At 56.0% G+C, this 25,916-nt stretch overlaps 1 protein-coding gene across 2 annotated transcripts in view; it reads left to right on the forward strand.

Annotated features, from left to right (window-relative positions):
- Positions 1 to 270: 270 nt before the first annotated feature.
- ZNF609 (zinc finger protein 609) overlaps positions 271 to 25,916 on the forward strand; it is a 111,506-nt gene continuing 85,860 nt past the window's right edge. Inside the window, exons 1-2 of one of the 2 annotated variants that reach the window (XM_075897473.2) lie at positions 271 to 438; positions 18,818 to 19,692. In XM_075897473.2, coding sequence (XP_075753588.2) covers positions 18,949 to 19,692 — 744 coding nt within the window. In that variant the 5' untranslated portion in view covers positions 271 to 438; positions 18,818 to 18,948. Of the gene's footprint in view, positions 439 to 12,096; positions 12,939 to 18,817; positions 19,693 to 25,916 lie in introns of those variants that run through there. The other variant, XM_075897475.2, reaches the window with a different exon arrangement.

The raw sequence follows: 25,916 nt of genomic DNA on the forward strand, positions 1-25,916 counted from the left end.
CCCCCCCTCCCCGGCTGGGTACTAAGGGGGGGTGCAGCCTGGATTCCCCTCCTGCTCAGCCCCCCCGTGTCCTGGGGCCCAGGGGCTCCTGCCTCGGCCTCTCGGCGCCCTGGGGGGCGGGGCGGGGCGTCCCAGGGGCAGTTCGTCGGCCCCGCGCGCGGGCGGGGTGCGGGCGGGGCGGCCCCGCTCCGGCTCCGGCTCCGGCTCCGCGTTTTCCCGGCGCCCGGCTCGGCGAGTCGCGGTGGCTCCGGCTCCGGGCTCCGCGCTCCGGGCCCCCGCCCCGCGCGCGCCGAGCCTCGCGAGCCCGGAGCGCGGCCGCTGAGAGCCCGGAGCGGCCTGCACCGAGCGCGGCGCCATGGCGGGCCCGGCCCGGAGCCGGCGGGGGCCCGGCGGCCCCAGGGAGGAGACTTAGGGGAGCGCCCGGCGCGGGGGGGCCGGGTGAGTGCGGGGGCGGGACCCCCAGTGCGGCCGGGCGGGGGGGGGGGCAGTGCTGCGGGGGGGCAGACCCGGCTGCGGGGGGCGGGCGCTGGAGCAGGTGGGGAGGGGTCGGGAGGCGCAGGGGGCTCCGGGCGGCTGGCGGTGCCCGGCCACGCTGCTCCCTGCGGGCGCCCGGCTCGGCGGCTCCCCCGCTTCCTTTATTTGCAGCGCGGCGGGAGCGCGGCGCTTCCTCCCCGGGGCCAGCGGACCTGGCTGGGGGCGGGCAGAGCCCTGGCGGGGGTCTCGTGGCACCGCTCCCACCCCGCCGCGCTGCAAGCCGCCCATGTGGGGAGCGACCCGGCTCCCCCGGCGCTGCTCCTCGGGGCCAGAGGCGGGGCGGGAAGGCTGCCGGAGCTGCCCTTAGTTGAGGACCGGCGTGATCGCATCCCTGGGTCCTTTGCGGGGCTGCCCCGAGCGAGCAGCGATCCCGGGAGCTCTGCTGTTGTGCGGCGCCCTCCTGGCGTGCGCTGGGCCACGGCGTCCGCGGCTCCTGCCTGGCCTCCGTCTGCAGCGGGGCAGGGGCGCTGCGAGCAGCAGGCAGGCAGGGCTGTACTGAGCGGGGATCCGTTTGGCTTCCCTTGTTTTCTGGAACGGGGCGGGGCCCGCGAGGTCGCAAGGTTCCTGGCCCAAGGGAGAGTGGGGACTGGAACTACTCTGCAGGGTTTATCTCCGCTGCTCTGGAGCTGGCTCCCAAATGGGTGTTATTTTCGTTCTAGGAGAAAGGACAGTTGTCTCTGAACACCTGCTTGGGCTGCGGAGAGGAGCAAACTGGCTGTACTGGGAGCCCCCAGTAATTGGTCTCATTTTATCTGCATGAAGCAGAGGGGTGAGAACCCCTGCTCTCTCTCACCTGCCCACTGTATACATAGGGAAGGTCACAGGTTCAAGTCTTGTCTATGAGACTTGACTATTCTCTGTCTCCGGAGCTTCCCAGCAGGTCGTTTTGTCCCTATGAAGGCAGGCCCTGCCACTGGTTTAGAGGTGGTACACAAAGACTTTTTTTCGCAGGGGACAGGGAAGATCTGATGAGCCCATTTTCTCCCCAGAAGAGTAAGGATGCCAGTGTCTGTGTCGAATCCCCCGCTTGGCACAGCCGGGTGGTTGTGTGGTTAGCTCTGCAATGGGAATGGAACACTGTGGGGAACAGGTGATTGATAGTCTTGACTTGTCTGGATGTAGTGATGTAAACCTGTTTCCGTGGTCTGTACAGTGACTCTGAAACAGGGCAATGCTGCATGGTCCTGGCTCTTTGTTGACACACAGTGCTTGGAAATTCCAGTCCACTTATTTATTGATTAGCTTTCTTACAGAGTAACTTACAAGCAAACTGCTACCTGCTTCCGAATGGAAGTATTTTAGTAAAAGTAACATTTCAGACTTCTGACCTCAGCCACTCATTTGCCTCCCCAAATCTCTGTGGTGGATTATAGGATGTGGGATGTGACGTGAGCTGTGTACACCTTGGAGATACTGCCACCTCTGGGGTGAAAAATGACAGCTGTTTAGAATTGCACAACATTGCTTTCCAACAGTTCAGGACAGGAATTCTGGGACAGTTACATTGCCAAAGGAAATCAGCAGGCAGGAACTGGAGTTGAGCCATGGCTCTCCCAACCTGGACGCGTTCTCTAGTTTGTCCCTTCTTTACGTGAGGGCTGTTTGAACTGCTCTGTATTCACTCAGACTCGCTATATGTGTGAGCACACACAGATGTTTCTGTCTTGCACATGTGCACCTTCCTATTGCTCTTCCATTCATTTAGGAGATGAACACTGCTCTTTGGGACGGGGCCTGGGCCTCTGTATGGGTTCATTGCCCAGGCATGGGCTGCGTGATTGTGAATATAGCAAAAGAGATGGCGGCTCCTCTAGTGAGATTAGGAGGCAGTGGGCCCCCATGGCTTCCTTCAGCCAGAATATTGAGTGTGCACGATGTGCTCATTTTCCTGGTCTCGGGAAGGAACCCACTCTGCCTTGAAATGTACTGCTCTTCAGTCATTCGTCCGACTACAAATAGGTCTCTTTATGAAAGACTAGGCAGTGAAGAATGAATAGCCTAAGAGTGCCACTGTATGAGAGCCACCAAACGTCCACGTTGCTTTTGTCCAAGTTCTCTACGTGCTTCACAGGAATATTTCCCCTTTTCCTCCCTTCTGAAGACCTACCTTTAGGGCGGTACTTAACTGAGCTTTGTGCGTGGGCTGGGGTTATGTAACTCACTGGGGAATGATACAGGTGGGACAGCTGAGAGTGGAGACAGGTCTCCTGAGGGGGTCTGAGACTGTAAGGGTGTGTTTGGGGTTCAGTTGGTGCGTGGCACTGTCATACACCCAGTGTTCATTGGCTTTGGGCTGCCCGCTGTGCTGCTGATCAGATGGTCATCAGGGATTAGACAGAGCTGAGCCAATTTGTCTCTTTTGACCTTGTGCTTTGGCAGACTTGACTCAGGATTTCTGTAAACTCTCCAGGGCAGGGCCTGCTCCCCACTACATTTGCACAGTCTCTGGTGCAGTGGGTTTGTGATGCTGATTGGGCCCTCTAGGCACTAGTGCAATAGGAATATTAATAAATGCATTGCATTGAGTTGTCGTCCCTCTGCTACTGAGTGTTATGTAAATAGGGTGGTATTTATGGTTCCAGGTGCGCTGTTTCTGAGATGCAACACATGGAGTGTGTGCACAGTTGCCTCCGTGAAGGCTTTTATGCTCCTATCCTCGCAGTGTTTGGATTATCTGGCATTAGAAACAGCCCTGCCCAGAGAAAATTGTGGGCACATGTTTACACTACACAAATCACATGCCTGTTCAGTGACAGGGAGGTGAGGCCGGCTGGGGACGGTTTTACTGGCAGCAGTTGCTTGTACACACTGAAGCACACAGGCTTTGGCTGACCTGCGGAGTGGTGGTGCAGGAAGCCTGGGCTAGACACACAAAATCTTTGTGCAGCTGTTGTCCCTAGTTTGGCTGACCAGTGTTTCCTTTATAAATTTATAGATTACATGGGAATTCCCAGGTCAAGGGGTGATTTCAGGCATCTCTTTGGGGATTCACTGAAAGATATGGATAGATGTTGTCCTAACCTTTGGTCCATCCTCTCCTCCCTTGTTTAGCACCCCCACGAGCTTGTTCCTAGAACAACAGCCCGAGTTCCCATCTGCTGCTTTCCGCCGGTGCAGCGCTCTTTGGCGTAATGTGCAGTGTTATTGTGGTGAAGAACAAAGTTGGCAGCTATTTGTGGCAAGCTTTGCTGCTGCGTCTTCAGGGTTTACAGTGACTTCTGCTAAAATGCTGCCTTGACCAAAATGGCACTGGATTCTCATCATGGTGGGTCTTGTGGGATTTCACAGATTTGGGAGGCATGTACCTCCGGAGCTCTGCAATGTGCTCTGTGGTGGGAAGCTGTAGGGAGATCTGGTTCCTGTCCTGCGGAGCTTCAAAGTCTGGTCCAGACACGGCGGGCATGGCTACGCTTAAAACGCTGGCATGGTTGCCTAGCTGCACCTGCACTACCGTTGTGCGTAAGTGAAGATGCCACCTGCATTGACAGGAGGAGTTCTGCACTCTGTCTCCCCAGGGGGCGGTAGCTAGGTGGAAGGGAGAATTCTGCCATTGAATTAGCGCTGTCTGTGTTGGGAGGTAGGCTGGTTTAACTGTGTCACGCAAGAGGGTGAATTTTTCTATTTCATTTCTGACTGTAGATCAGATCACAGCCTAGTTCAGACTGGGGCTGCCAGCTCTCGTGGAGCGGACACGTTGCCACAAATGGCATCTGGTGGGGAGTCGGCAGCCCTAGCTCAGACACTCCGAACCCCGCGATGGGACAGGCAGGAGGCCTCTCAGATGTGGGACCTTGCGGAGGTCAGCATTGACAGGCCTGTGGAAGAGGTGGAAGTGCCGAAGGGATCTCAGCCCATGAGAGGCGGTGGGGGTTGTCTGGAAGAAGTCTAGTGAGAACATAATGGGGCATTTAGATTAGGGGGGGTCTCCAAAGCATCTATCCAGCTGAGCATGTAGACCGAGAACCAGCTCATCCGGAGGGCTCGGGGCAGACTGTGGAGCAGGCGGCTTGCTCACTGCACAAACCCAAGGCTTTCTCTCTGCATTTTGTGTTCAGTTGGCTGTGAGGAGGAAGTTTTGTCATGAAACAGCCCTCCCGCTCCCCGCCTTGCTGCTTCGAGTGAGGAAATGCTGCTGCGTGGTTTCAGGGCAGCGCTTGCTCTGGACAGCATTGCCTGCAAGCAGCTTTCTTCCTGTGGCACGTCACGAGATGCGTGGGAGGCAGGGGATTTCAGGGGGCTGGGCAGGCTCTTGACCAACGACTCAGGTGGGCGAGAAATGGAAAGAGGGAGTCGGATGGCTTTGTCCATCAGATCCCTGCAGATGTGTACAGAATGTCCAGACCTGGGTCTTTCCTAACACCCAGGTGCGTGAGGCATTGTGGAAATGCAAATAGAGAGGAGATCCATGCCCCCAACAAACCCACAATCAAAGAAAATGACGACCGCTCACCTGAAATGCATTGAGTTGAGCCTATCGTTCCAATTATTCAGTCGTCAGAAAAAACGTTTCAACGCTGTTTTGGTGAAAGCGGAACAAGCTGTTCTGGGCGGAACCAAGAAAGGTCACCCACTGTAACCAGAAGTGGGCGTGCTCCAAAACCACAGATAATCCTATAAGGAAATTCTCTTATTTTAAGCTACGTTTCCTAGTACCTTCCAAATAATGAATGACACCTTCCACCACTGCTTTGAAGTGGGGCAATGGGCAAGCAGGGATCGCTGCATATTACAGATAGGGAAACTGAGATATTGAGATGAAGTGACCTCCTCCCAAAGATGCATGCAGGGTAAGGAGCCCCGGCTCTCCCACTTCTTTGCCATGACCAGCAGGCCATTGTTGTAATGTATGACCTTCTGGTGTTGCTGCTACATTTATGCACATTTCGTTTAGAGAGCTAAGTATCATGCTGCTGAGAATACGCACTTCAAAACACTAAAGCTGTGTCAAGAGTTCAGATCCGAACACACAGTAACCAGGATAGTCAGTTACCAAAAGCAAAGTTGACGCAACTGTATACACGCATTGTATATTATGTTCTGCTCCCAAGTCTAGGCAGTAGTTGAAAATAGTATTTGTGGATGAGTCAAGGTTCCAGATTCCTGGGAATCTTGACGCTTGTGTTTGAAATTTGCACTGTATTTCCTTTTTATTATGGGAAAAAGCCCTCAAAGGGCTGTTTTTTTGTGTGCCTGCCCACAGAACAGTGGAGATGTGGAAGGATTTTGCAATATCAGATTTTAAATATAAACACCTGTGCCATTAAGCAGCTGGAAATTTGTACATTTTATTCGGTGTCTTTGTCACCTTTAACTTTGTAATTTAGTTATTTTGTTTTTGGATGTGTTCAGTGATTTGGTTCTTACTGAAAACTGACCACCTGTGCAGAATGAGTATATGGAATGCATTTCTCTTTTTTGTTTTTAAAAATGAGATATTTTCCTGCTTGGGTAATTTAGCTGTGTGGAAGGATTTTATTCAGTACTACCTCAGAATCTTATTACTGTGGTGAGACTAGAAGAATGGGCAGTTTTAGTCTAACGAAAAATCCTTTGCAACCTTTCAAATGAATGAAAATGGGGGCATCTAGTGATTCGTCTTGCAGACTTAACCACACAATGCCACTGTGAATACTCTTGTAGAACAGAACCTTGCTAAACTGCACAAGAATTGTTAGGTCTCTCCCCAAAGATTTAGTAGCAGATGCATTACTGAGGTTTCTTGTTTTTGAAGATTTCATTATCTTTGCAAAACCTAACACCGAACCTTTCTTAGCATTTGCAGGGTCACCACGAGCAATTCAAGTGGAACCACAGCTAACGAAACACACAAGCAAAGTGCATTTGATGCATTATCCTTGTTTTTTATTGTATTCCTTTATGTACTTGCTAATTCACAAAATTGTGTAATTTTCAATGGACCATTAGTGTGAATTAGCAAGGGGCTGATGTATATCATGGCTTTTCAGATGTGCTTTATTAATCTATAAAATGCACCTATTTATTATCTCTACCTAAAAAAATAGCTGAGGGGGTTTTGTCAGCTAGTATACCCTGCCCTGAGATTTGCTCTTGCCTGTCTGTAGCCCTTGCCTTGCAGTCTGATTGGCTCCTCCCAAACTGCTCCTGGGCTGAGGCTTGACAGCAAGAGAGATCAGGAGTGCAGGTAATAGCAATTCTGTTCCTGCAGAGGAAGTCTCGCTAGCGTTTGCCAAGGTGCACTAATTGGTTATCGAATGAGCGGCATTAAGGGCATTAATAGCTGATGTGGCAGCCCATTTGTTTTTGGAACTAGGGACGTATTCCTCTTCTGCTACAGCATTTGAGGCTGCCAGTGCCGCGTCTTTGTGGTCTCCCCAAGGAGGCCTCAAAACCGTCCTGGCTGCTGGATTGAGAGGCCTGGGAGAGAGGCAGCCAGATAGGCAGCCCTGTGACCTATTGGGAGGGGCAGGTCATCAGGCCAGTGGAGAGGTCACTCCCAGGCCAGTCTGGGGCTCGCAGCAGCTGTCTGCACTGTGCCTGGCCTGCGCTACTTCACGCCCTGAGGCTGGGACCAAAGCAGAAGCGTGGCTGGAGGCCGTTGCGTTGTGGGCCAAATGACTCATTTTGTTCAATTTGGGGGTGAGCTGTTGAAGTTAGAAATAAACTTTCCCTTGTCACGTTTCCCTTCGCGCCAGTCCAGTCGGTGGTGCAAGTGTCTGCCCTGAGGCCAAGCCGCCTTCTCCCTGAACGCAGTGCTCATCCAAGCATGCTGGCTTTATCCTTGGCCCTCCCTTCCCCCACCCCTGATGGAGTCATCTGCTTGGGGAACAACTCCACTAGCCACTTGGAAGTACTCTAATTACTGTAGCTATTATAATCGGAGCCCAGACCCCCTCCCCCACTGCTTCCGTCTTCCTGCCCCCTCCTGTCCCTCCAGCAGCAGGAGCTGAGCACAGCCAGTGTGGAGCAAGCCTGAGATCTGGAGCTGACAGGGCTGTTTTTTCATAGCAGTCTTGCAAGTTGCCATAAGAATCCCATAAATTCAAGGTGGAAAGAGTTACGCCCAGTCCGCCCCCTCCCTGCTCCAACACCAGCCAGGGCAACGTTGAGCCGGGAGCGATGTGAATCCCTAAATTATGTGTATTTGTTTGTCCAGGTGTCTTGACGGCATCAGATGAGCAGGGAACTGAGAGCTCTTTCTCCGCACGCATTGCCAGCGTCAGCCCTGGCACTGGTGCCTGCTGGCTTCGTGTGGCCTTTTATCATCTCCTGGGGTGCTTGTTTTCCCCCTCCCCTGCCTTGAGATTATGGGGACCATTTATTACACTTCCCGTTCTCGTTTGCTTGTGGCTCTTCCAAACAGTGCAACCAGATGGATTTGAAATCAGTGTAGCTACACTAGGTCAGTTCCTCTACCAGACGTTCTGTCTGCGAGGGAATGAAAAGCCAGCCTCGTCGTACGTGCCTATCGAAAACGTCGCCAATACACAACTACCTACCTGGTACCGGTTGTGTGAATTTGCTCCAGTTTGACTGTTTTTTAGCTGTCGTGTCGGCTGAGTCCACGGTGCAGTTCTTAACAGTCACTGTGTAACCACGTAGACGGCACGTGAGCTAAAAATCTGGTCTGCGCATTCCAGGCAGCTTGGTGAGCAGGTTTTGCTGCCGCTGTGGTAAAACGCGTGACCCCTGTCTCCACTAGTGCATCTGCATTGTTTCTGACAGGTCCTGTACTACGGGTACTGACTCTTCTAGTACAGAGTCTGTCTATACCAGGTTACAAGTTAACGATGTCTGGTTTGTATTTACATAGCCCTTTTGTGCCATCATGGTTGTAGGCTGGGTCTACACCTTCTACGCTACCTCACTCTGCTTGTACCATTGTATGTTGGGAAAACCTGGGCAGCTATCCTGTTGTGCTTGGGCAGAGGATAGAGTGCCTGGAGGGCGCACACAGAGTAGACTGGGGGGGGGGCGCGCGGTTCTTCCGCTGGTTCTCAAGCAGGAGTCTGGGGCTCCCAGGAGGGCTGGTGTTAGACTTGCTGGGCCCTGGGGCAGACAGCTGAAGCCTGAGCCCTGCCACGCAGGGAAGAAAGCCAAAGCCCGAAGGACTGAGCTTTGGAGGGCTAACATGCAGGGCATGTTTCCTGGAGGGCCAGCCCAGTGTGGTACAGAGGGCCGGTGTGGTGGGAGGACACTGGTTTAGATGGGAGACCAGAATGAGAGCTAGAGGACCCTGCACAAGCCCAGGCCTCTGGCCAGGGCTGTCGTGACAGCTAACAAGGTGTTAGCCACAGTCCTTGGCGTAGAGCCTGGTGAAAAGTTCACCCTGTGGATTGAAGAGCCAAGCCCTGCGGGAAGGGAAGTGACTCGGTAGCTCTGCACCCTGAACTCTCTTCCCCCAGGCTCATGGGGCTCCTCTGTGGGGTTCCTTTGTTAAGCAAAAGCCTAGAGGTGTTGGTGGGGGGAGGGGTCGTTTGTGTGTGTTAATTGCAGGGGGCTTTGAGACTTGGGGCTGCTGGGAAAAAGTGCTCTCACCATAAACTGGCAGGCAGGGACTGACATTGGGGCCAGTGGGGGAGGAGGCAGTGAACTGACAAAGGCCATGTTGTCTAGAGGGCTGGTCATCTGCAGTCTATGGCCACCTGCTCCTCACTGGCCTCAGTAACCCTCCCCCAGAGGCTGAGAGCTCCTCTCCCTTTGACAGGCAGGAAAGTGGCAGCCTCGGGAGGGTGCCAGACTAGCAAAGTTCCTTCCAATTGCAGCCGCCCAGGCACTCAGCTTACAGGGAACCCTTCAGAAAAGTGACTGTCAGAACGGGGGAAATCACAGCTCTCCTGTTTCTTAGGGTCTGCCTGAGCCACTGCTGGCTCTCATGGGTGTCGACTTCCATTTTTCTGGGTGGGTGCCCTTGCCCCTCTGCCTCTTCCCCCAGGCCTCACCCCTGCTTTACTTCTTTGCACCCCATCTGCTCCCCCTGTCCCCCCAGTGCTTCCGCCTGCCCCCAAATAGCTGATTGGCAGGTGGCCAGTGGGTGCTAAGCACCCCACTATCTTTTCCATGCATGCTCCAGCTGCAGAGCACCCACAGGGTCGTCGGGTATAGCTGGTTAGCCCATGTGTGGCTTCCCCACTGCAAAATGGAGCTATTGCTACAGTACTTGCTGACTGACACTGGCTTGTAGTGTGGCATGGGGCACGTCACTTAACCTCGGTGTGTGTGTCTTCCTAAGCGGACTTACCAGTCTGTGGGCAGTGAGCGTCCAGCAGCATTTAAACAATGGAAAGTGCTGGGGAGCTGCTGTTAGCCATCTCTGCAGCCAGTTTTGCTGCCTTCCCTAGAGGTGCAAAGGGGTGGGTGGGGGCAGTGTTTGAAAGAAGTATTTTCTTCCACTGGAAGCTGGCTTAGAAGAAAAGGAGGGGTTCCCGAGAGCAGAGGTGGAGTTTTTCGGCTCCCCCGGAGGGCGTAGCCTCCAGGGCACAGGGGTGGCAATATTCTCCTTTCATGTCTTTGGAGCAGTGCGGTCAGATCTAGCCGGATTAGCTCAGGCCTCTGCCCTCCAGATAATCTCTGTTGCATATGGTTATTGTATGGCCATTTCAGACATGATATTTTAAATGGCTGTCCCTCTTTGTGGATATTGGAGCGTCTGATGCTTTTTTTGTTTTTAAAAAAGAGCAGACATTTGCCCCAGTGCCATGGTACTATGTTCTTTATACTGTTTGGCTGTCATCCTCCACACTGGGGGCTACAGAGGTTCAGTGGTGCTGGACAGGGCTAGTTTAGAATATAAATAGTATAATATTGGATGCCTGCTTAATTGCAACATCTGCTGTAAAACTGATTAAATATCATGGGTGAGGAGGATTCTTGCTCAGTTGTGTCAATATTAGCATACATTCTGCTTGAGAATTACTTTAGTTAGTGCCAAGTAGTTACATGAAGTTTAGCTGGGAGTTAATACCTTAGAGATGCAAAACTCTGCTCTTCTGCCACACAGGTTGCCAGGTAAGGTTTAAGAGGTGCATTTTGTTCCGTATGCAGGAAGCTTTGGTCAGAAATTTCAGGGCTTGGGTAAAATTTAAGCCAAATAATTGCAGATCTAAAGAGCTATATATCCCAGTAGCTACTCTTAAAAAAATAAAAATAAATTCTGTGTCTTGAATTCAGGTGAAAGGCGATGTTAAGAGTTACCTGGTGAGGGTTAAAAAAAAAAGGTGTGTGCCAGTTTTGCTGTTTCATAATATATACAGAAGGTCTGAAGGGAGGGGGTGTAGTTTTTTTTTAAAAAACCTCTCCTGCTTTAGTTCTTAGCTCAGAAATATCAGCAATGTCAAGGCTGGTTTTTCTGGAGGATTTCTTGGGGGTTGTGTGTTGGGAGTTCTTGGGCCTCAGCTAAAGGGATCTGGGGATGTGTGTTGCGATCTTTAATCAAGAGAGTTTCTCTCACCACTGTTCATTTGACATTGGAGTTAAACAAACTAATAAAAACAAACACAGGATTAAAATAATCTGACTAAGCTTTTTCTGATGACCTGGTTCTGAAATAAGACCGGGTCTGCAGGCTGTGTGAACTGTATGTTACTGTGCTTGGTGCTTGATAGGAAATCCCTCTTTGTATGGATGTAACTGTATGTGGCTGAGAGAGAGGCCATATTTGGAAGTTATACGCCTTGGAAAGTGGACTCAAGGTTGAGTCTTAACTCTGCATTTTCTGATCAGGTGCTGGGGGATTTCTCAGCTTAAAGTTGGGTTAATCTGTGGTTTGTGGATGTAAACCACTACTTGGTGTCAGGTCTTTAATTTACAACAACCCTGTGGAGTTGGCTCTGGTTTCCTCCCTAAATTTAGCAGCCTAGAGATCCTGATGCAGGGAAGGTCTTCTCAGAATGACTGCTGGTCTGTATCCTTCTTCCCCTGCCCTCCACACCTCCAATTGCTTCCAGCTACCTGCTGCTGCTTGTCTAAGGGCTGACTATAACCAGAGGTGGAGGGAGACAGCAGTGCCCTATTCTCCACTCTTCTAGTGCCTTTCATTCCAGGATCTCAGTGAGTTACAAGCAGACCCAAGAAGGGCTCATGATCCAAATGCTGTCCAAGGTCAGATTCCTCTCTAATACAGAAGTATTGAAACGACAGATCCAGGCATGCATTGTTCTACTTCTAGCCAAAGGATATGGCTGAATTGCATGCTGGGACCTGTAGTCTTCATGGGGGTGTACCTCCATATTAAAAGAAGAAGGTGGCTCCATTTTATTCAACATGGGTGCAGCCTTCATGCTCATGGCAGGTTGCCAGCATGGCACTTGGTTGGGTAAACTTTGGTGGCCCTTAGTCCTTTACATCATGAGCAAAAGAAAGGGACACGCTGTCACCTTCAGACTGTGCTTAATTCCAGATTTAAGGGTATGTTTTGAAACCCTGGGTGTCAGCATGTTTAGAAACCTCTGCGACACCCACTTTGTGAGTGTAGTTCAGGAAACTGGCCCTGGTTGGGTGGCAGTTCTCAGGGGGTCATGGTAAAACTCCTTTGTCTCCTCTAGGCTGCCTGATGTGTGGGGAAGAGCAGGACCCCCTCCCATGCACTGTTCTTGAGCTGTGAGCAGCAAGGGAGTGAGGAAGCTCCTTTGTGCAGATTTCTCAGCCTCCTCCGGTGCGTGCCAGCTGGCTCTCGTTCAACATTTTTTTTCCTGGCTAGAGAGAGGAGGCGGGGAGAAAGGAACATCTTTAAAAAGAAATCTACAAAAACGACACGGGAGTTACTTTAAAAAAAAATCCAACCCAAACAATCCAGGCTGGGGATTACAAAGGTAGCGTTGGGAGTCGAGAGCTGAGCTCGCACTGCGGCTCTGGAAAGGAAGGCGCGCCCCCTCTTGAGTTTCTTTAGTCGTAAAAGGAAACAAAAAAGGATCTTGTGTGGAGGCAGCGTCTGGGGAAAGCTGTGGGCTGGCTGCCAGCACTGGATGGCGGGAGAAAGGGCCTGCAATCCAGCATCCTCTCTCCGTTCTGCTTTGTCCCACTTGGAAGACCAGTGGCACCAGTGGGCGATGGGGTAGTTCCGCGCAGGGCCAGGCTGCAGGGAGCGCACTTCCTGCTTGGTTCTGACTGAGACATCGCTCTTTGGATTCTGCTCCTCCCTGCAGCCACGGCTGGGATTGTCTCCCGCTCTCACCCTGGGGGGCCGCCCCAAACAGATGGGCGCATTTGCTGGTTTGGACTGGGCCCAGTGAGGGCGGGCAGTTATTTGGAACCCTGCTCTGCTGGAGAGCGGCAGAGGAAACACCTCGCCCAGGAGATTTTCCCCTCGTCTGTGCTGTTCCTCGGTGCGGGCATTCCTGAAAGTTAATCAGGGTGAAAATTGCAGTCGGTCATGTCTGGAAGCCACCAGAGGCTAATCCCGGAGTGCTGCAGATTCAAGCGCATGGGTAGGAGACCGTCTCTTTATGTGTGGGCGGGCTGGCTGGCCGCGGAGTAGCTTGCTCCTGGTTTCTGTCACCTTTGGGCGTTAAGTCATTCCGTGCTGTGGTTTTTCTGCCTTTTGCTCCTACACCAGCCCAGGAGGAAGGAAGGCTCCTTAGAGTTGCAGAGGAGCCGCTGGGGTGTGTTCCAGCCCAGAGAGCCCTGGCTAATGTGGTTTCCTAGCTCCCTGCTCGGTGCTGCTGTGTTTGAAATGCTCCCTGTCCGTTTGAATAGCTTTCTCTCTCCCTGCTTGCCAGTGGCTGTTAGCTCAGAAAGTGAACTTTCCGGTTTGTCTCTTGTGCCTTGGCTCCTTCCCAGTGCATAGATGTGGATTGTGGCTGCTCCAGCACCAAATGGAGCTGAATTATTCATGCCTGGTACAGTGTGCGCAGCATTCCTCAGTGCAGAGCTGTCTCCCTGAAGAACCTCTGCTCCTCTTCAGATGCCTTGTGGGCAGGTTCCCAGCCTCCCAGGTGACTGCATGCCTTTCTGTTGTGGAGGGGCCAAGGGGAGGACTCGTAGGCACTGCGTAAACCTCTTCACGGTTCTCTGTGGTTCTTTGATTTCCTTATGCCTCGTATCCTTCTCCCAGCAGGGGCAGAGTTTCTGCTGGGCACCCAATGGGGGCAGCTTGCCAGGAGCCAGTAGGCTGTGCATCAGTGGATCAAGCTGTAACAAGAGCCTTCCTGAGTCTGGCTGTGCAGCCTGTGGTGTGTGCAGACCCTGGCTTGCACTCGGTGTGGGCGTATTGCAGCCGGGACCCGTAGTCCTCACAGGTTGCATTCTCTGGGGCCGTAACAGTTTCCGCAGGGCCAAGCTTAGTGTTTCCTAATGCAGGTGTTGGAAATTCCCTGTCAGCTGTGGTTGTGAGGCAGTGCAGTGTGCAAGGGCACGAGATCAGCCCTGCCCCCTGAAGGTTGCTGCTTGTCCTGTTCACAGGGGGATTCTGGTCTTTCTCCATTCTGGGGGACAAGTCCTGCCTTCCCTTGGGCTGCATGGCTGGGGCAGAGGGCACAGCGTGTTGGACAGTGCAGCTTGAAAGGGCATCTGCTGGGCACCAGCTCTTCAGACGTTGCAGGCTGCTGCAGAGGGATGCCCCCGGCTGGGAGTTGCCTGCTGTGGGTCGCACTGTGTGCCTGACCCTTGTGTGTTACCTCCAGCTCTGTGCTGAGTTGGGGATGCTCTGCTCCCGGTGGCAGCTCTTCCTCAGTCAAAGCTCCGCTGGAGCGGGACCAGATCACTCACCAGCTGACTGCGAAGGCTGGGTTGGAGCCTGGAGGGTAGAAATTCAGGGTGGGAGGGGAGTGATTGGCATTGAATGATGGTGCTGAGATGGGGAGGGCTGCTTTAGTTGAGCTAAGTCATTCTGCACATGTAGGAAATGGTGGGTGCAGGAGAGCAGCCAGGGATCTCAAGCCTGGTGTGAATCGTTCTTCAGGAGCGGCAGTAAGTTGTCTAGTCCCCTCCCCCACAGTGGCTCTAAAACCGGGGTTCTCAAATTCTATGACCCCAAGCCTCAGCCTATCCAAACTAGGGTAACCAGTAAGCAGAAGCTTATAGGTCAGTGCTACAGACTGCATGCATTTCCCTCCGCTGCCTCAGTAAATCTTTTAGCAGGCAGGCCAGCAGCCTGGCTCAGACCTGGCGCGAGCCCCCGCTGCAGCTCTGCATTTAAAATGTATTAGGAGCCAGATGGGCAGGCAGCCCGGCTCAGTTCCAGCTTGCGCCGGGCCCGGGAACACAGCCCCTCCCCCCACTGGACAGGGTTGCTACCTCTCCACACTGTTGCCTCTGCATCAGAGGCAGCAGCGCGGGGTGACAGGCAGCTGGTCGACGTGGGGAGCTGGTTTTTAATGGCTCCCCTTGCAGACCAGCTCCTGCCTACTGGTACACAGGCAGCAGTGTGGAGTGACAGGGGGCTCCTGTGCACTGGCTGCCAGCCCCGCCCCCGGGGACTAGAGACTAGTCAAGTAACAGATAAGAATCCATGAGGTTAATCAGCTATTCAGTTAACCCGAACCCCACTGCCAACAGCCAAGGCTGGAGCTCCAGTGCCCTGGGGGGTGGGGTCAAGGTCGGGGGGCAGGGGAGAGCACAGATCTGAAGCAGCAGATCACGTGAGCCCTGCTACACAGGGCTGAAGCCCTTGTGCGTCTGCCTTGGCCGTTAGCCCTGGGCCACAGCAATTCTAAGCCGGCCTTGCTGATCCCATTACAGTGAGGTCCCCAGCTGCAGTTTGAGAGCTGCTGCTCTCCAGCAGCCCTGCTGTTGGATGCTGGGTGAGAATTTCTTGCAGGCAGGAGGTGTCTCCATCGTTTCTGAGCTGGCTTCTTGCCTGGACAACACTTGGAGTTACTTTGCTTTTCCTCCCTTGCTTCTGGGATATTCCTGCTGCAGTTTCAGCCTGTCCCTGGCACACTCTATCCCCCGCCCCCAGTCTCCTCTTGCATCTCTTCTACTGGCTCCATGTACCCAGGTCTCTTACTTCCCAAACCTGGGCTAGGCTATTTGGCTGCTTTCTTTAGGGACTTGGTGGACTTCCAGGACCAATTTTCTGTTCAGTGGGGTGGAGGTTTGAGGGCTGTTTTGGGATTCTGGGCCTGTTTGCTTGGGTCTAGGCCAGAGCCCTGTTCCATCTCATCTGCTTTCCTTTACAAATCCAATTGAGAGAGCATAGAAATGAATTAAGCAGGAAGCTCTCTGATCCCAGCAGAGCAAAGCACAGGCTGTGGTGTGCTGTCCAACATGACCCATGCTGGGGTCATTATAACATGGCCATGTGAACTACAGGTCCCAGCATGCAATGCTCACCCCTTTACATGGCCTTACCCTGGCATCAGTATGAAGTGTTGCATGCTGGGACTGGTAGTTTTTACAGGCTGCAGTTGGCTATCAAAAGGAGGGGGTCGGGTTCTAAAGTGGGCTTTGGATATGAACCAGGGAGTCTCTTGGACTCTGGATAAACGGTTGAAGAGGCTGTTGGTATAGGGTAAATATTGGGCATCCCGAGGGGGGGGGGGCAGGTCTGTATTTTGCCAATAGTGCTCTGAGCTGTCATTACCCAGCAAAACCTTGGTCTGCAAGTGCCTGCTGCACGTGGGAGGAATGGAGGCGTTTGGGCAAAAGCCTGTTACAGTATTTGTTACCTTTCAATTGCCCCTGTCCTGGGGCTGATCTCACCCCCGGGAGGGGCCTTTGTGGCCCAACAGCATGGGCAGCCAAACACATTATTGGCCCTGTGCAGCTGGACAAAGAAATCGCAGAGGGCTGGTGATACAAAGGCAGTTGTGTGCACGTGGTGCCTGTGGCAGCCAGGAGCTGGGGCTGGGGGCTGGCACGGAGGGTTTTGCTGCTTGGGATGAGACGAGCTGCTCCTCATTTTGGCGGGGAGCTAGGGGGAGCGAGGGGAATTGATCGCTGCACATCCCCGTCAGGCTGATCCCTGCAGGGAAGCAGCCTGTTTGTGATCTCAGCTGGAGGAACAAAGCACAAATGGCCCTATCTGGCAGGGATGGACCGGAAAAGTGGCTCCAGAGAGGCAGGTAGACCAGAGCAGCTGGTGGGGTAGTGCTGAGGATGCTGACTGTTGTGCATGCTCCAAGCTGGGAAGTGGATTACCAGGGCGGAGAGGGGGCAGGGCGGGCTGGGGCAAGGGAAGAGGGAGGGAGGAACACACATGGCGGCTTTTGAAAGCTGTGAGTGACTCCAGTGCTGCGCGCAGCGTTCTCCTGATTCTGCACTTTCTCTGCCATTGAAACGAGAGGTCAGTGCTTTTCATTTCCAGCTCGCGGGTTAGCCCCGGCTCCTGGGGTTACAAATCTCCGTAATGACCTGTCAGAGAGCGGCTTATTAGGCGTACGGAGCCAGGGGTGCTGTGGGGAGCAGATGGAAAATGGTCTGGCTGCTGCAGCCCGTCGGATGAAAGAATCCGGGGCATTTTTACAGTGTGTGTGTCTCTGAAAACGCACCACGAAGCTGCTTGCCAGGCTCCTGCCTGCTGGGGTTTAAAGCGAATGGGTTTTATTCAGTCCCCTGCTTCTGGAGTGTTGCTCCGAAATAGCCCGGTGGCTCTGGGCTGGGTGCTCAGCAGCAGGAAGAGGACAATGGCACTTGAGAGGAGCCGCACGGAGTGGGGAGGCCAAGGGTTTCTCCCCAGAGCATGGAGGGGGCTGCTGGGGCCGAGAGCCTGGCTGTTTCGTGTGTTAATTACATCTGGTAATGCAATCGCCGCGAGATACTTTCCATGAGTGATGCTGGTCCCCCCCCGTTGAGCTCTGAGTGCCTGCCCTGGCTGTGGGGAGCACTAGGGGTGAGGGACATGGGAGGATGCTAGGTCTGACTGGGGGTGGCTGGCAAAGAGGTGACGTGCAGTGTCAGCTTCTTGCCCACGGCCCTGCCTCTGCCCTTCAGACTTGATTTCAGCCCTGGGCTCTTACCCACCATTGCTCATGGCCCTGAGTCCTGACCTGCAGTCCCCTGGCTAGTCCAGTCCTGAGCACCCCCTTCCTTTTCTGCAGCTCTGCCAGTGCCAGTCAGTCCAGACTTGGTCACCGCCATTCCTCATCCGGCCCAGGGCCTCTCCCAGCCGTGGGTTGTGCTGGGTATTGGGGCTTTCGAGTGTGGGAGCTGGAAAGTGACTGACACGGTCTGGTCTGTCGCTGGAGATTAGAGGTGAGTTCTGGGGGTGCAAAGCTAGTCCCTGCCGTTTGCCCCCAGGGCTCTCACCTGGCTGTCCCGCTGTGCTCATTCCGGGGCCAGACGCCACCTTCCCACCAGTGCACTAACGTCCCTGGGGAGTGACTCTGGTCCCGTGCGATCAAGGGTCTGGCCCCAGCCCAGTCTCAAGGCTGGTGTCTGCCTCGGTCCCTAGCTGTCTGCAGGGAGTGCTCAGTAATTGAGAGGGAAGTGCCAAGCAGGGAGCGTGTGAGTAATGTCTTGTTGAAGCTGGGAGCTGTGACCTGCTGGGGCCTGTATTGATTGAGGGAGCGGTGCCAGATGGCGGCTGCCACAAGGACAGCCAGGGTGCTAGGGCTCTTCCGAGATGCCATGCCTTGGGCCCCTGCCAGGGCGAGCAGGATGTGCGCTGCGAGGGGGCATCGCAGGCTGTTGAGTTTCGTGTGGCAGGGCAGGGGGGCTGGAGGGATGGGGTGTTGGGGATTGTTCCCCACATGGACAGCGGGCTCCGGACTCTGTGTGTGGGCAGATTGGGGGCAGCAGGATCTGGTGCCCTCTGGTCCCCTTCGGTCTCTGAAATCGTGTACGTTACTGTGAGTGTTTGTGGGATGAGACATGGTAGGTGTGGGCAGCCGTGCCCGGGGCATGTAACGGAGCACAGCCCTCTGTGCATGTGTGTGTGTGGGTGAGGGTGAATTCAGGCTCTGTGTGTCTGTGGGGTGGGATATGAGTGTGACAGCATGTATGTGAGGGGGAGGGGGAGCTCAGGCTCAGTGTGTCTGTGGTGGTGGGATGTGTGCGTGCGTCTGTCTGTGGTGGTGAGCTCAGGCTCCGTGTGTGTGTGTGTGTGTGTGTGTGTGTGTGTGTGTAGGCAAGTTCAGGCTCCATGTGTTTGTAGTGAGGTGTGAGCTCGGGCTTGTGTCTGTGGGGTGTATTTGTGTGTGTGAGGGTGAGTTGGGGGTGTGTGAGTGTGTTTGAGAGTGAGCTCGGGCTCTGTGTGTCTGTGGGGTGTGTATGTGAGGGTGAGCCCAGGCTCGGTGTGTCTGGTGGTGCACAGGTACCTGTTGGGTCCCCTGCGGTGGTGAAGGGGCATGTGTCTGTCCCAGAAGCATCACTCGGTCGGGCTTCCGAATGGCGCGCTGTAATACCTGTTCTTTGCTCTCCCTTTCAGCGATGATGCCGTCACCTGGGCAGACTCTGAGCGCCGGAGGCCTGAGAACGTAGCTGCAGCTGCTGCCTGGGATCCGGACGGCGCGGGGTCGGAGAGAGCCTGGAACCTCGCGGTGGGCAGTTAATTCTAAGATGTCCTTGAGCAGCGGAGCTGCCGGAGGGAAAGGAGTGGATGCGAACCCCGTTGAGACGTACGACAGTGGGGATGAGTGGGACATTGGAGTAGGGAACCTCATCATTGACCTGGACGCTGACTTGGAGAAGGACCAGCAGAAGTTGGAAATGTCGGGCTCCAAAGAGGTGGGGCTGCCGGCGCCCAACGCCGTGGCAACGCTGCCTGATAACATCAAGTTTGTGACGCCGGTGCCGGGCCCACAGGGCAAGGAGGGCAAGTCCAAATCCAAGAGGAGCAAGAGTGGCAAGGACAGTGGCAAGCCTGCGCCGGGAGCTGCTCTGTTCACTCCTGGCGAGGGGACCAGTGGCAAGAAGGAGGTTCAGGGACGCTCTGGGGACGGCACCGGCTCTGGCGGCCTGGTGGCTGCTGTCCTCCCAAAGGGCACTGAGAAGTCCAAGGCAGCTCGCAGTGTGGCCAGCTCCAAAAAGGAGAAGGAGGGCAGCTCCTCCAAGAGCAAGAAGGAAAGGAGTGAGGGGGTGGGGGCTCCGTCCGAGAAGGAGCCCAGCGTGCTCCAGCCTCTCGCCCTGGCCGTGAGGGTGGGACAGTACGACGCGGGCCCGGGGCCGGAGCCTGCTGTGGCGGAGCAGCTCGGGAGTATAGCGATCGACACGGGGGCGGCCCTCAACCCTTTGGGAGTTAAGTCGGAGATGGAGGACGGCGAAAGCGAGTGCCGGCAGCCGAAGAAGGTCAAGGCAGAGAAGGTAAGAGGCGGGCGAGCTGCCAGCTTGCGTGGGTGGGGTGAGGGCCTGGCTGTGGAGATCTGGCAGCCTGTGCAGCCCCACGTCTGCTCCCCATCTCTGTGGAGCGGTGCTCTGAACGTCTTCTTCCCCTCTGCTTTGCAGAGCTGGGCTGTAGTGGGACTGCTCCTCTTCAGCAGCTGCTGCCAGTGTCCTTGGGACAGGCGGCAGGTCTGGAGTCTGCCTGGCTCTCCCCAGGAGGACTTGCTGAGTGTGCTGCGTGGGCCCTGGGGAGCTGCAAGGGGATGGAACTGAGAACAGCCAGCGTGGGCTGTATCCTGGGCAAGGTGCTGCCCAAGGTGTGTTGGGCCATGAGCTGGCTCCCTGGGCCGGGGGTGAAGCTGGCTCTGGCGTCTTTAAAGTGGGCTGGCCAGTGAAGAACTGTCCTTCCGTAGCCTCTGGGAGATGGGCCTCTCCACGTCCCCAGCCAAGCTCGGAGTCCCAGGGTTGGAGAGGAGGGAAGAGCATCTTGCCCCCCCTGCTCCTGTGCAGGATTGTTCCCGCCTGGCGAGGCCTGTGGCAAGCTGAGGAAGCCGTGGGGCGCACGTTGTGTTTTGTCAGTGGGAAGAGGAGGCATCTCTTTGCTTCCCCCTTTGTGTGACGCTGGGCAGCTGGTCTGGGCAAATGGCCATAGCTGAGGGCTGTGGCTAGGTGGGCTGATTGTGCCAGATGGTTGCTGTCCTGGTCTCTGCTCCTCCCCCGGGCGAGCCTGGTTTATTGGTGTGCCAGCTTGTGAGTGGCTTGGGGTGTCCGGGTGCCCAGCCCTGTGCTCTGCATGCACTCCCAGCCAAGCCGGTCAGCCACATTGGCTGTCAGAGCTGTCACCTTGGCGAGCGGTGCTCTGCATGGATTCCTGGCTTGGGCTGGTCCCAGCAGCTGAGACAAACCTTGACTTCTCTGTAATTGCATCGGTTGCAGCAAGGGAGCCAGTGTCCCTGTTGAAGCGGCAGCGAGTGTGGAGTCTGCACCAGGATATGGTGGAGAGGCTGGAGCAAGCCGGCTTTCACCTCAAGTGCCAGGTGGGGTGACGGGGCCTTGTTCTCTCTGTTTGTGCGTTGGCCTGGTGGTACCGGGTGTCAGTCAGTGTATGGGCATCGCTTGTCAGTTTTCTGAGCTCAATGTTTCGCACTGGCTTGCCGTCGTGCGGCTTCTGGGGGCTGGCAGGGCTGACCTGGGAGTGAGTGGCTATTGGCCACAAGCGAACCCTGCTCTTCCAGACCAGCTGCAGGTGCTAAGATTCTGTTGCTGCTCCTGGCAGCAAACTTGTCTGGCGCTGGAGCGAATCCATCTGCCAAGCGGGGCAGCAGAAACGGCGGACTTTCTTCTCGCCCACCTCCGTGGTCCTGCTGCGCCGTTCCTGCCCATAGCGTGAGCTCAGATGGCTGGGTCACCGGCAGGGAAGTTGCGTCCTCTGGCTGCCGTGCCCACGTAGCGTAGCCCAGCAGTGGCCTTGCCCACAGTGTTTCCAGTGGATTGCACGCGATCTGTGGCGGCGCGCAGGACCAGCCAACTCTCCCCTGGGAGGCAGAACACTGTGCTAAGACCTGCATCTAGAGGCTCATCCGCACTGGAGGATGCGGATGTGATCACCCCGCCTGTCTCCCTGCAGTGCACCATGAAACACCACCCAGCCGCGCACGTGTGCATGCAGTGGTGGCCAAGCCTGGGCTTGCGCTGGCCCAGAACAGCCAGTGAGAGAAACCGAACATAGTTCTGATAGATGGTATAAATCGCACCCCTCCCACGCCCGCCCCAGGCCTTGGGGTTAGGAGCAGTGGCCCCAGTCCTGGTGGTGCATAGAGGAAGTGCTGTGTGTGGGGGCAGTGGGGATGTGAAAGGTTAACCGGTTAACCAGCAAGCATCTCCCTTAACAGATGATGCCTACCGGGTCCAGGTAACCGGTGGGGGCTGCTGTGGCTCCCTGTGGAGAGAGTTGCCCTGGTGGGGGCTGAGAGCTGATGGTGGCCCCAACCCCTCAGTGGGGGCTGGGAGCCAGAAGAGCCAGCCCTGGCGTGCGCTGGGAGTTGCGAGCCCCGTGGTCTGGGGACTGCTCCAGCCAGCCTGGAATGGACCCTGTCCGCCCCCTGCTGAATCGGGCAGCTGGTTAAGCGTTAGGTTAATCGAACGTGTAAGCAGTTCACTGGCTGGCTGGGATTTTGCATCCCCGGTGGGCACTCGGAAGGAGGCGTGCGCGGCAGTGCTCCGCAGGCAAGTGTCTTTGCCGATCAGATCCGCGCCGTCGAAACTTGGCCCTTCTGCCAGGAGGCCGTTGGAGCCACGCGCGCATGGTGGGGGCAGTAGGCGGCTGCGGGAGCTGCTGAGTGCGAGCTTATGTGAAGGGCTTTGTGGAGCAGGCTGCTTGGGAAATAATTTCCAGGCAAAACCTTTGAACTGGAGCCAAGCTCGTCAATGTCCCGGTACTGAAAGATGGAAACATGCGTGACCTGCAAGAGGAGAAACACAGGGTTGCGCCCTTTGCCACGGCGCTCTGATGGATGAAGCCGCCTGAAATGTTTCGCCAGCATGTTTTCTGCTGGGTTTTGTTTCCATTAGGAGCTCTGCCTGCAGGGAATCGTCCTGGGGCTAAGCTCGCCCCTCTCCAGAGAGCAGGATGGGACCAGCCCGCAAGGCAGGGGCAGGGGCTGGGGCTGTAGTAACGTGGAGGTGGGACACTTGACAGGGACAGCGATGTCACGTAGGGAGGTGGTTTTTGTGTGGGTGTCCAGTGGCCTAGGCGGGGCAAGGCTCTGCCTTCCCAAACTGCCAGCCAGCCCCGCCCGCACTCCGCCCCCAGAGTGCCCTGTGGTAGGTGTTCTGGGGGTAGAATGCTCCAGGGTGGCTGGAGCCACGTGGCCTCCTCCCTCCCCACTCCTGGGGGCGGGGAGGCTCGGGCTGTGTGGCCTCTTCCCTCCCCGTTGCTCTGGGGATGCTGGGGCATGCACATGCTCTTCCCCTCCACATGGTGTGGGGGGAACATGCTCCACAGGGTGCTGCTCCTCCTTCTCTCCCTGTGGTGGGGCAGGGCCTCAGCAGAGGGGGTGGGGCTCTAGGAAGGACTGGGGGCCTGTCTCCCTCAGCCCCAGCTGCACCGGCTGCCCATGCTGATCCAGTTATACTCGTCCAGCCCCTCAAGTGGGTGCATTTATATTAGCAGCCCTCGTTCTCCTCCCGCACGGGGATGAGCGATCCCTGGTTAAACACTTGTAAACAGCTGTAACTGCATGCACAGCATGGTGGGTCAGGATCTAATGAGAGTTAAAGCCTTCTAGGTGTAGACGAAGCATTGGGAGTGAGGTTCCTTTTAGGAAGTGACTTAGGTGCCTCAGTCTTGGCGAATGTGCGGGGTTTAGGCACGTGGGTCGTGGCAGATGTCAGCAGGGGTTAGGTGCCTACGTCATTTAGGGACATTAGAAAATTCTACCTGGTGTCATTTGGCAGGGAGCGTAAAACCCAGGGGCTTGGGATGGGAGGTGCTGGGTCTGTGGGTAGGCAGCTCTCAGAATCCCATGGCTACGAGTAGCCCTCCCTGGTCAGTGTCACCCTGGGATAGGTTTGGGCCAGTGCTTGTCAGTGCTGGTCTTCTATGGGACGAAGGCTGGGAGTCGAAGGGGGGCGAAGGCCTTGCAAAGGGGGCTGCAGACAGCGCAGGTGAGAGGGCGCCTGTGCCAGAGAGAAGGGCACGCACTGGCTGAGCGGGGCCTCGGGAACTGCCTTGTTCGGCAGCTGCAGGCTCTGTGGAGAGCAGGGGCGAGTGAGGGGACAGGTGGGCAGCAGGAAGGTGCCCTGGTGGGAATGTTCTACTCCCCAGGATCAGATGAGCACGGGGGAGCTCCTGGGTGTCTGCATGAGCCAGCAGCGTGGAACCTGCATTAGTCCTCCTGTGGAGGAGAGGCCAAGTGTGTGCAGATCGGCTGGGGTCGGGTGTGGTGGGGTTCGCTCTGGACAGCGGCCTGGGCTCCCGGGGACATGGGTAGCTTGGGAGCGAGTGGCTGCTCTCAGGGGAGAGGGCTCACCCAGCCACAATGAGCAATGCCCCTGCACGCTCTGAGGGGCTGGGGCTGTTTGCTCGGGGCCTGGTTTCCCTTTGCCAGGCGGGGCTTGGGAAGGGCAGTGAATGACAGGTGTCTGTGTGGCCTTGTTCCTCTGCCATGGCAGCTCCTGTCCCTGCCGCCGTGACTGGCTGGCTGCTGTGTCTGCACGGAGCCCGAGGGGAGGCGCTTCCCACAGATGCTGCCTGCTGCCATTGTCAGCGCAGCTCTCTGGATTGCCTCCTTCCGTCTGCTCCCCTCTTGGGGCGGGGGATGGGGGATACTAACCATTAAACAAAAGCGCCTCCCAGCTCTGGCTTTGTTTTGATCGTGATCTCAGCTCGGGGAGCAGGACGGCTGCTCTGCTCAGCCGCTACATGTGAGGCTGCCTGGGAGGGCAGTGCTAGAGAACCCCTCTCCGTATTGCGTGCACTGTCAGAGCTCGCGTGGCCGTGGCACAGGCCTTCTCCCCCACTGCGGCGCCGAAGGGACGGGGAAACCTTGCAGCGGTGGGCAGACTGGAGCTGGCAGACGCGCTCGCTGTGGGAAGGCGTAGCTAGGCTCCGCTGTGCCATCGTCGGCAGCGGGAGAAAACGTGGTGCCTCTGCATTCAGGGGCTGTGTGTGAAGTGGGGTGGGTCTGTCTGGGGCAGCCACAGGCCCGTCTAGCGGGTGGGGGGTGGACAGTGCATCCCTGTTGAGTGCCTGTCCCAGGTGTGCCGTGTGAATGGGCTGGCAGTGTTGGCATTCACTGGGTAGCTGCAGAGGGGCTACGCAGCCAGCATGGAGCAGGATTCAGGCCCCTGTGCCCAGTCAGCACCAGGACTCCCATTGGGCCCACAGGCAGCTTTTCTTTCTCCTCGACACAGAGGCATGTCCACCCCAGGTGTACGAGGCCTTTCGTCTGGAAGGCTTGTCCAGAGCAGCCATTTTAAAGGGCGGCGGGAGCACAGGGAGGAGCAGCCACACTCCCACTGCCAGGGGTGGGAATTGTTAGAGGAGGAAGCCTGAGGAGGAGGCCGCGTGGATGGGACCGAAACCTCCCCTGGTGTTACCGGGGATTCTTGTTCTTCAGTCTCAGCCGGGCCTGTAGAGCTGCTCAGTGTTTTCAGTCGGGTCCCTCAGGTGCTGCCCGGGGCACCTTGCTAGGATCGTGCGAGACACTGTCCTGCGGATTTCCAGGGCAAGAGGAGCGGCAGATGCTGCTTTGTCACCACTGAGCCTGGCTGAAAATTTTGTACAAGCTCTACTGTGGCCCGGGCCAGGCTGAGACTGCACAGCCAGGTTCCCAGACGTTACGAGGGAGGATCTGGTCCCATCCGCGTTGTCTCTTTCCCAGGCTTCAGCCCGTAAAACTTCCCCCCTTTGGTTCAGGTTTCATTAGCCACATGGGCTGCAGTCGCTTTCAGTCCCATGCTCAGATCAGGTCCAGAGTAGCGCACAAAATTACAGGCGTATGGACCTACCCCGTGCCATGGCTCCGTTGTTTGTAGTTGTGGGATTGGGGTCACAGACAACATTTGGCCACTTGGTGGGTGCGGCTCTGGGATGGGGATGGCTGGGGGCTTGTAGGACTTCGCTGCCCACGCAGAAGAGGCTAGGTGGGCACTCTGCTCCAGAGCGTGGCCGGGGTCTGCTCAGGGACACATGTGCTGGGCAAGCAGACACAGGTTGTGTGTTTTGGGTGACTGCATGAGGTTCTGTTTGCCTTGAGCATTGGCCCGGAAGGGGGGCTGTACCCTGCACATACCCCGGTGGGACACCCAGCGGTGGACCCGCGTGACCCGGGCAGAGCAGGAGGCTGTGGAGCTGTAGCCTGCAGTCCTGAGGGAGCTCCACTCAGCAGGGGAAGGCCAGTCCTGCCTTGCCTTGCCTTGCCTCTTTCTCCTGCTGTGTGCCAGCAGCTCCCAACAACACACCGTCCTCTGGGGGCCTCCTGGAGACCGGCCCTGCTATCCTTCTCTGCTGGCAGCAAAGCAGCGACAGCAAGTCCAGTTGCTGTCCATTAGCGTTCCCAGGTTCCCTATTCCAGCCACCTGCCCATCCCCGTCTGTCTCTCCCCGGCGGGATGCGGTGGGCTAGTTACACCTCTGCCCTGCACTTGGGAACAGGATGGTGCAAGTGGCTTCCCTGCTCCAACTAGGCACTTTCCTCCACACCA

The sequence above is a fragment of the Pelodiscus sinensis genome, chromosome 14 (genome assembly GCF_052426305.1).
Source record: "Pelodiscus sinensis isolate ZL-2025 chromosome 14, ASM5242630v1, whole genome shotgun sequence".
In the NCBI taxonomy this organism is placed as follows: domain Eukaryota; kingdom Metazoa; phylum Chordata; order Testudines; family Trionychidae; genus Pelodiscus; species Pelodiscus sinensis.